General features: G+C 42.2%; 1 protein-coding gene across 1 annotated transcript in view; it reads left to right on the forward strand.

The window, feature by feature from the left end:
• The first annotated feature begins 7,096 nt into the window (after positions 1–7,096).
• CCDC190 (coiled-coil domain containing 190) overlaps positions 7,097–10,750 on the forward strand; it is a 6,557-nt gene continuing 2,903 nt past the window's right edge. The window contains exon 1 of the mRNA XM_007937796.1: positions 7,097–7,283. Coding sequence (XP_007935987.1) covers positions 7,097–7,283 — 187 coding nt within the window. The remainder of the gene's footprint in view (positions 7,284–10,750) is intronic.

The following is a 10,750-nucleotide window of genomic DNA, read 5'->3' on the forward strand; positions in this document are numbered from 1 at the left end:
GAAGAAGGGGAAGGCCCTCAACAAAATGGATAGACACAGTGGCTGCAATGATGGGCTCAGGTATAGCAAGGATTGTGATGCTGGCACAGGAGCTGGCAGTGTTTTTGTTCTGTTGTACATTGGGTCACTGTGAGTCAGAACCCACTTGACAGCACCTAACAACAACAACAGCAGAAAGTTAATATTTTCCTCCCACTGGATGGGTAGAAAATAAATAAAATTATAATAAATCCAAGAAAAGGAGAAACAAAAGATAAAATAAAAATAAAAGATTAAAAACTAGAGAAGAAGAAGAAAATTAAAAAGTGAGGGTAGATGAGAAGATATTGGTAAAAATGAAAAAAGAGGAGGAAGGAGAAATGAACAAGTAAAAGGAAGAAAAAATGGGGAAGAGAAAAGGAAAAAAGTAAGAAAAAATAAGGGGAAAATAAAGCAGCTGAGGAGGAGGGACTTCTTTTGTAGTTACGGTCAGCCAGTTGCCCTGGGAGGAGGCAGTTGGGCACAATCTTCTGATCTACTGAAGAATGTGCCTGTTGAGATGGAAAGAGCCTGGCACTCCAAGAGAGGAGGCTGCAGGTGTGTTCCTATTATGTCCAGTGTGAGAAAGGCCAGCTAGTGACACAAGCTCAAGAAGGGGGAGCTGTAGCCCCTGGGACTGTCTGTTTGGAGAAGGTTGCTGAGGGTGGCTAGACTGTAGAGGAAGTGGCTGGTGGATCTCAGCAGGAAGGGGTGGGATTTCTCTAGCCACTGGAATGGTAGAGGCAGGGACAGGTTTCACCTCTAGACACTGGGGAGCTGTGCTTGTTGGAGCTGAAAATGCAGTGTTCTAGTTGTGATTCACTGGTATAGGTCTGGAACCCTTCTGGGCACAGGCAGAAATTTTGCCAGCTCTACATAGATTCAAGTGAAAGGCCACCCTGAGGCTAGCTTCTCCAACTGCCCCAACATAGGTCTTTCCCTTTATGTGTGTCTTCAGCTCAAATGACTAGTGTTTACTAAAAAACCGAAAATCAAACTCACTGCCATGGAGTAGGTTCCACTCATAGATACCCTTCTTTGGTTTTCAGAGGTGGTATCTCTACAGAAGTAGATTGCCCAGTCTTCTCTCCTAGGAGTGGCTGGTGGGTTTGAACCACCAGCCTTCTGGTTAACAGTCAAATGCCTTAGGCACTATGCCACCAGAGCTCCCTTTTCTCTTCCTCTTCATTCCATGGCCACATGTGCCTCTGTCAGTCAGACTCATTTCCCTGAACGTTTCTCTCCCAGTACCCACAAGTCTTCTGCTCACCTTGATTTTCCCACAATCTGTCTACACTGTGGCTTTATCACCAGGTGGATTCTGTGAAGTTGCTTTATCCCCATCTGTGTCTGATGCCTCTATGCTTAAAATAGTGATGCACTGACCAGTCCTAGCTTCTTTTCTCTCCCCAGTCACTGACCTTGCGGCATCTCACTTTCCAATCAATGCTCAATCTAATTCTTTATCCACTCATTTGATGCTCAGAGTTCCAGGATCATTTGTATCTGTTTTACTTGGTTTTGCCAGGTATCTGTTATAGAGCGATTGGAGGAGTGTGTTAGCAGGACGCCATCCTGTCTCTGCCTCCTGCATTTATAATCATTTTCATGTCAAGTAACCACATGCCTTCGAGTCAATTTTGACTTGTAATGACCCCATGTGTTGCAGAGTAGAACTGCACTCCATCGGGTTTTCAAGGCTGTGACCTTTGGAGCAGATTGCCAGACCTTTCTTCCAGGTCACCTCTGGGTGAGTTCAAACTGCCAACCTTCTGGTCAGTTGTTGAGACCTTAACCATTTGCACCACTCAGGGACCACTGCATGTTAAGTGGTGCTCCATTTTCTTTTTTTTTCAAATTCACTCTGAAAATTCTTGACTTTTAATTGGAGTATTTAGTCATTTATAAACATAATTATTGCTATATTCAGCTTCAAAATTTTCTCTTATTTTATACTTTCAGTTTGTTCCATTTTCTGTCCCCTTTCTTGCCTTTTTCAGATGCAAAAAAAAAGCCAAAATTTTTGTTTTCTACTACTTTGGAAGTCACACTCTTTCATTTGATCCTTTAATTGTTAATCCAGAAATAAGAATATGAATATTAATTTATAGAAGCATAATGTTAATGTCCATTTTTATCTTTCTCCTGGTCCATAGAAGAACCTCAGAATACCCCTTTGAAATCTCTGTGCTTTTGTTGCTGTGTATTTAACATTATATCTTTTAATCTCCGGTTTTATACAGCTAGCATTTTTTTTAGATAGACTCATATATTTACCATTTTCTTTGCCCTTCATTGTTTTTTGTTTCGTTTTGTTTTGCATCTCAGTTCCAATATCTTGCAACATTTTCTTTCTGCCTGAAGTATATCCATTAGAATCTTATTTAGAGGAGACAAAGCCTTTTGTTTGCTTGTTTATCTAAAAATGTCTTTATTTTTACTGTGTATATTTTAGGTTGGCAATTGCTTTCTTTCAAGATCTGGCCTCCAATGAAGTCAGCTAAAAATCTCATTGTCACTCCTTTGAATGTAGTCAGTTTTTTGCTCTGACAGAACGAATTTTTTTTTTTTTTAATTTCATATTATGGAAAATTTTAAATATGCTCAAAATTAGGAAGAATCATCTAATAAACTCTTCCGCACCCATCAGCCAGCTTCAATAATTATCAGCAATTTGCCACTTTTGTATTACCCATTCCCACTCATACAGACACTTATGCACTTCTTTATCTTATTATTTTATTTTTCACTGGAGTGTTTCAAAGTAAATAAAAATATCACATCCTGTATTTTCATCTGTAAACACTTCAGTATGTATCTCAACAGACAAGAATTTTATTAATATAAGTACCATTCATTATCACAGCTAACACAATTAACGAGGGTACTTTAATATCTTCTAATATTCATTCTCCATTCAAATTTCCTATTTGTGGGTGTTAATTTGGGGAAATAAGACTCCAAATGAGTCCACACATTGCTTTGGTTGTTATTTCTCTTATGACTAGATAGATAAAAGCCATACAAATCTTTATGGAAATATGCCCATCTCCCTTCTATGGAGTGGCTGGTGGATTTGAACCACCAACCTTCTGGTTAGTAGTCAAATGCTTTAGGTACTACACCACCAGGGCTCCTTAGGTAAATGCCATACCAAAAACCAAACTCACTGCCATCAAGTCTATTTGACTCATAGCAACCCTTCCTTGGGTTTCCAAGGCAGTGTCTACAGATTGCCCAGTCTTCCTTCCAAGGAGTGGCTGGTGGGTTTGAATCACCAGCCTTCTGGTTAGCAGTCAAATGCCTTAGGCACTATGACACCAGAGCTATACATCTTATTAAATGGAAGAATCATTGATCTCTGTATTTGACTATGGAAGGATACTAGCTACATATAAAACAGAGGGAGAAATATAGAAAAGTATATCAGTGTGTATAAATGATACCTAATCTGCAAAATGCATTTTAAACAGAACATTCTATTTTATTTTATTTATCTTATTAAGCAGTTTAAACCTTCTTTCCCAGTGGTAATAGCAGGAACATAATCTGGGAATGACACAATTTTATATTTTCAATCACTATCTCTGCCAATTCTTCTTTCTTGTCCCTTAGTGGTATCTTCAGCAGCTTATATACATTTCTGGTTGCTTGGTTCTTATAAAAATCTAGTCCACTTTGAATTCCAATTTTATATACCATCTTCATTGGACTCCGAGGAGCTTGGAGAGGAGGGGAAACACGACCTGCCTTTTTGTCCATCCCTCTCTACCCCCTTGGGGTCAAATGAGGAGCATGATCTTGATCTTTATACCTCTTTTCCCTCCTCTTTTCAATACTTAACACTTATAAGGGTGTGGACCAGGAGGGGAGAAAGAGCTCTTCCTACCTAAGTCTAGGGAGTTCTGGTGGCACAGTGCCTAAGGCACTTGACAGCTAACCAGAAGGGTGGCAGTTCAAACCCACCAGCCAGTCCTCGGAAGGAAGGTTGGGCAATCTACTTCCATAGTGATACTGCCTCAGAAACCCAAGGAAGGGTTGCTAGAGTTGAGTCCGACTCCACAGACAGCAATGGTTGCATTTTTTTTACCTACGTCTACATCTATGGGCTGAGGCATGACTAGTCTTCCCCTGACTATTCCAACTATGCTTGTTCCATATGCTGATACTGTCCTCCGCTTTAAAAACTGTCTCTACAGTGAAGTTCTGTGTGACTGCAAAGAGGAAGTTCATCTTAACTCAGATTCCCTTGTTCTTGTCTCCTTCTGCCTTACTTGTGTTACCATTCCTTCTCTGGGTTAAAAAAACTAAACTGAACATTGCAGATGATTCTATTCTAACTCATGGCAACCCCATGTATGTCAGAGTAGAACTGTTCATAGGTTTTCTTGGTTGTAATCTTTTACAGAAGCAGATCAAAAGGCCTTTCTTCCATGGCGCTGCTGGGTGGGTTTGAACTATCAACTTTTAGGTTAGTGATCAAGATCAAATCATTTGTGCCACTCAGGGACCTCTCCAGGTAAAACATTACCTTATTTGGCCTAGAGGCTTCCAGGTTTCTGCTCCTTCATATAACCCTCATGCTCGTTCACATGGAGCCAGGAAATTGCTGAGATCCTCTTTGGCACCCTGAAAGGGCTGAGGAGAACTAGGATGGGTTTGGCACTCATCCTCTACCCTGGCACAGCACACTAAAGCTCTTTACTCCCCTTCTGCTATGGATTATTTCTGCAAGGTTCCTCACTTCAATATCCTCAAGATGAGATGCAGGAACCAAACTTTCCTAAGAACTCCCTCATTTTCTCAGGTCTGGTGGCAACAGAAGGATTGGAGTGGGGACTACAAATTCTAAAGTTCATCAAGCCTCCAGCTGAAAAGCGAGGTGCCAGTCACATCATGAGTAGGCACCCCATTCTCTATGACAATGCTCTTGGAACCCCACCATGTTCTCCTTTGAATTCTGGAGGTGAGAAAATTACCTCTAGGGGAAAGATGGGAAAGGAATTCCTTCCCACTGAGAGAATAACAACAACTTTCACTCCCTCCCCAGTAATCTGTTTATAATAGGAGGGGAATTATTTGCTGCATGATGATTGTGGGTAATAGGGATTGTTCAACTGCCTCTTATTAAACTCTGGGGGATTAATAGGCCCCAATGTTGGCAGCTTTCTTTGGTCTGTGGAGTATTAGTGCCTTTTGTTTTCAGATGGGGCCCCAAGGCAACAGTAAAAGTCTCATTCAGCATCTTATTACATAACCAAATAGCTCAACTTGGCATTCTATTGCAACTGTTCAGAAAATGATTACAAAAGTTTATTTACATTTTATTTTTGCCTAACCCTACTATCACTCTTTTGAAAATCTTGATAAGCACTGAAGCTTACAAAACATACATGGAAGTTTGAGAAAAGTAAGTAGGATGTGTAATAATACATATTTAAAAAAAAAAAAAATTAACTACTCTCGTGCACCAAAGGTTCACTATTGTGACAAAAAACAGCAAGGCTTCATCTTGGCCTGAACTGGAATCAAGAGGTAGGAATGCAGATGGGGGTTAGACAAGAAAGCAAAGGGTGATGGGAGGAGAAAAGTGGAGAAAGAGAGAGAGAGCACATGCAGTATGGTGGTCCCTGTTCCATGCCTGGGGCCCATGCACGCAGCTCAAAAAGAGTACTGTGGGCCTCTTTGGGGGAGGGTTAGAAACTGGCTGTCTTTCTTCACTCATGGAGCTATTTAGAGCTCTGGCTTCTTGGCTAGAGATTGGTATCCATGGCCCAAGAAGTTAGCATTCCTGACTGGGGGAGGCAACAAGGGGAGAAGAGAGTTTTCAAGTGCATTCTACATCTCCCCTTGGCCTCTCCAACTGTCCCCACCCTCCTACACAAACTACTCATAAGCTTGCTGGAAAAAATAAGTTCATTAATCCAGACTCAGCCTGACACAACAAAAGAAGCAAGCAGAGCTCTCATCGTAACAACCTTGGATTTGTGGGTAAGCACTATTTACTCTGTTCTTGAACAGAAGTTTAATCTGAAGTTTAGACTATAAAGCAAGCTGACTGAAAACTTCTTTTTTTTTCTGTTTCATTACTTTAACCTCCCTTTTCATGTTAAGCTTATTCTGCAATATCAATATCAAAGTTTTCTTGAGAGCAATCCGTTTGTAGTCTGGGTATGTAGTGGGCCCTTAGCTCTGCGAAAAGTATTGGGAAGGGCTCAAGGGAACGAGCATATGTGTCCCTGAAGGATGTTGGTGTGGGCTTGGGAATCCAGGGTCTAGGATGTGTGGGGGCAGGAAGAAATGAGTTTATGCCCAATCCAAGTGTTTCACCAGTGCTGCCCATACAGCTCATATTGGATGTCTGTTCTAGTTTTTGATCAGTAGACCCCACTCAATCTATTCTTTGAGATATTAATTTTTGAGATTTGGCAGACATTGTTAGACTCCAGAGACACAGCTCTGAAAGCTTCTTGGAGGCAGGAAGTGTGCTTCGTTCATTCACCAGTACCCTCAGCTCCTAGCGTACCACTTGGCACAAGCTGAATGAACCCATGCACATGTGAATGAATGAAATGCAGAAACCTCAAAATGGCTCTGCCTAAGTCCCCAAATCCACCCCTTCCTGCCCCAGACCTCTGAGGATGCTCTTTGAAAGCCCTTAAGAACAGCAGAAATGACTTCTCTTGTTGGGTCAATAAGGCCAATGTATTCAGGATAATTCTAATTTTTTTCCCCAAGAGCTTTTCATATACTTCTCATTTGGTCTTTACAAAAATCTAATTGGAGGATATGTATGAAACTTGTCACTTATCCATATTGTATTAACAAGGAGACTGAGCTCAGAAGAATGCCTTGGCCCTCAATCCTTCTGTGTCACTCTCTTAAAACTCATTCTACTATAGAGCAAAAATTCCCAGTAGTGCGGTTTCAGCTGATTCGGCAATGGTGGTTTCAGAGAAATACATGTTCCAAACGCTGATCTCTGACTAAAAGCCAGGGGTCAGTGGCTGGTGTTGATTATCAGGTTAGCCATGGTGCAGGGAGAATCTTGGTTTATTATCTCTAGATCATGAAGAGAATGGAGAGACACATGGTCAGGGCACCAATGCACAAGCACTTTGATTTGGAGAGGAAGACCACCAAGCAGGCTGAAGCCAGACTCAGCCAAAGCCTGCAGAGATTAGAGGACCTCTGCCGCTACAATATGAAGCTGCTGGCCAGGGAGCAGAGGCAGCTTCAAAAGGAGCTGCAGAGATTGCAGCAAGGTAAGTAAGCACTGAGGAGAGGCTGAGCACATAGCTTGGTTTTTGAGATTTGTTGGGCCTTATGAGACCCCAGAGTCACAACTCTGAAAGCTCTTTGGAGCCAGGAGCAATGTGTAATTCACCAGTCCCCTCAGCTCTTAGCATAGCACTGGCACAGGATAGGGCACGGACTGAGTGAAACCACACATATGTGAATGAATGAAATGTAGAGGCCCCAGAGTGGCTCTGCCATGAGTCCCCAAATCCTCCTGGTCCTGCCCCAGACTCTTTGCTCATGACAAATGCTCCTCCAGAGCCCTGGATACTAAGGAAGCAAGATCTCCTGGCCTCAACCTGGGCTGTAGGCTGCCCAACCCTCCATGCCCCTCCCTCTATCTATTACACAGCTTCCCAGAGCAGCCCCTACACAAACCTTCTTGAGCTATTACTTGGCAGACTTCCAGTCACCACAGTCTTTCAAATTAGCTCTCTCTTGCTGTAATCCTTAGTTTTCCATTTGCTTATTTTATTTCTTCTTCTTCTTTTCTTTTGCCTTATCTGAATTGTTTGGTTATATCCCTTGTTTTGTGTCTAGTCTTTCTTTTGTAGAGCTAACAATCATTTATTGAGCAATGTAGTACCTAAGGCATTTGACTGATAATCAGAAGGCTAGCGGTTCAAACTCACCAGCCACTCCTCGGAAGGAAGGTTGGGCGATCTACTTCGTAGTGATACCACCTCAGAAACCCAAGGAGGGGTCGCTATGAGTCCGATTCGACTCCACAGCAGTGGTTGCGTTTGGTTTTTAGTGATGTGGAAGTCACTGTGTTCTTCTTTTGCTGTTAGTTACTGTTGAGCCAATTCTAACTCACGGCAACTAAATGTGTCCAGGGTAGAACTGCTTCAGACGGTTTTCAGGGTTGGGACTCTTTGGAAGCAGAGTGCCAGACCTGTCTTAGGACGCATCTCTGGGTGGGCTCGAATTGCCAACCTTTTGCATAGTAGTCCAACGCTTAACCATTTTCACCGGTTAGGGACTCCAGTCACTGTCCTAACCCTTCCCATTTTCTGAAAGAGAAAGTCAAAGAAAAAAAAGTTTTCTGGGAGTTGGCCACCAGAGGGCAGCATATAAAAGCTAGCTGACCAGAACCCATCTCTAAAAGGCTGTGCAAAGTACTTACCAAATTTTATCCCTCACCAATTTGGGATTCAAGGTCTTCCTTTCCTATACAGAACGAGAATTTCTCAATTAAACTCTTTGTGCTACCAAGTGTATACACACTAAAGCCTGACGATTTTTCTTAGATTAGAAAGCCTCAAGCTGTCAATTGTGATTTATCTGTATTGAGTTTTCTTTGTCTTTTTAAGCCAAAGGGGAAGTATTTCTGTTTGTTTACCCAAAAAGGTGCCTTTGCCCCTAAGCTGTGTGCTCCTATTCTTTACAGTACCCACTCCTGTTAAACCTTCTGCCCTTGAAGAATTAACCCTTTCCAAAGATATGTTGTTGTTGTTGTTTTTGCCGTCGAGTTGGCCCCAACTCATAGCGGCCCCTCCTTGGGTTTCCGAGGCAGTATCACTACAGAAGTAGGATTGTCCAACCTTCCTTCCGAGGAGTGGCTGGTGGGTTTGAACCGCCAGCCTTCTGGTGAGCAGTCAAGTGCCTTAGGCACTATGCTACCAGAGCTCCTTTCCAAAGATATATCACTTAGAAAATTATACAATATGCTCTATATGTAACTAATATATCAATATATTGATATTAATATATTGGTTATTATAATGGCATATATTATAACTTTTGAACATTACTCTTGGCTTTTTACCTACAATAAGTTGCATCTACAAAAGCCAAAAGTAATGTCCAAAAGTCTGTCCTGGGGATGATCTCTAAGCTCCAGCTTTGGGCCTAAAAAGTGACTCTAAGCAAGTAACTGAACTTCCCAGCTTCTATTTCTCTGTCTCCAATGAATGGGTGAAGCCCACCTAGAGTGAAAGCTTCCATACTGGGAAAGGATCTTAGGATCTATTTGGTTGACTCCTGCTTTAATTCTCAAAAGGGATACTGATGACCAGACACCCACCCTCAGGAGGGGTGTGCAAAAGGCCAGGCCTGAGGGAGGTGACTGTCCTTGCTGAGAAAAGAGTTGGCCTCAGTGACAGATCAAGTAGGAAGACTGAACTAGGAGGCAGAAAACTGACGGAGGGGCCACTGCCCCCTGTGCTTCAGACTCCTTGGCAGTAAAATCACGGGAGAGAGAAAGAAACTGTATGTATTAAGTCTTAGTATTCACCAGCCACTCCTCAGAAGGAAGACTGAGCAATCTACTTCCGTAGGGATACCACCTTGGAAGCCCAAGGCAGGGTCACTATGAGTTGGAATGACTTGATGGCATTGAGTTTTGTTTTATCAATCAGGCACAATGCTAGGAAATATTTTTCCATGATGAGTCGCATCCAACTCCATGGCAGTAATTTTTTGTTTTGTTTTGTTTTGGAGTCAACTATATGCTAGGCTAGTGGATTGTTTGAAATGCATATTGCCAGGCCTCATCCATAGAGATTTGGATCAGCAGGTTTGAGATTAGGTTTAGGAATCCACATTTTTAACTGAGATGATTACAAGGCAGATTATTCTGGGACGTATTTTACAAAACACTATTCCAGATACTCAGTTAGGGACTAGAATACAAATGTGAAAATATAGGCATCTGCCCTCAAGAAGTTCATATTTAAACTGGAAGATAGCTGTGCTTACAAATAATTATGACAGAAAAGGTTAAATATTAAATTGGCATTATTTACAAAATAGGGGAGGAACATGGGAAAGTTCAAGGAGCTCTGGTGGTTCAATGGTTAAGCACTCGGCTGCTAACCAAAGCCACTCCGCTCTACAGGACAAAAGACCTGGCAATGCTCCAGTAAAGATTACAGCATAGAAAACCCTCTGGGGCAGTTCTACTCTGTTCTATAAGGTCACTATGTATTGGAATCAATTCCTCGGCATACAACAACAACAACAGGAAAGAGCCTCAGTAAAATCTCCCAGAAGAGGCTGTGTGTGAGCAGAATCTTAGAGGAGGAGGAGCATAGGGGGAAAGGTTGGGGACTTTGTCAGTAGGATATGGGGAAAGAGGCTACTCCAGCAGAAGGAATAGTATATATAAAGGCACATGAATGAGCATGACATGCTACAAACAGCTCAGCACCATGATAGTGAGTGTGAGAGGATGGAGGAGTGATGTTCAGAGGCAAAGCTGAACAGGCAGAGTCTCCAGTCACAAACAGCTTCATAGGTCTTGCAGAAGAGTTTAGATTTCACCCTATAGGGCTTGGGAGCGGGGAGATCACTTGTTCAAATGTTAAAGGAATCACTCCAGCATCAATATTTAAGGTATACTTTGGGAGCTCTGGTGGGTAGTGCTTAAGGCATTTGACTGCTAAACAGAAGGCTGATGGTACAACCCCACCAGCCACTCCTCAGAAGGAAG

Source organism: Orycteropus afer, unplaced genomic scaffold (assembly GCF_000298275.1).
Source record: "Orycteropus afer afer isolate SDZICR_OR568_19922 unplaced genomic scaffold, OryAfe1.0 scaffold00044, whole genome shotgun sequence".
Classification (NCBI taxonomy): domain Eukaryota; kingdom Metazoa; phylum Chordata; class Mammalia; order Tubulidentata; family Orycteropodidae; genus Orycteropus; species Orycteropus afer.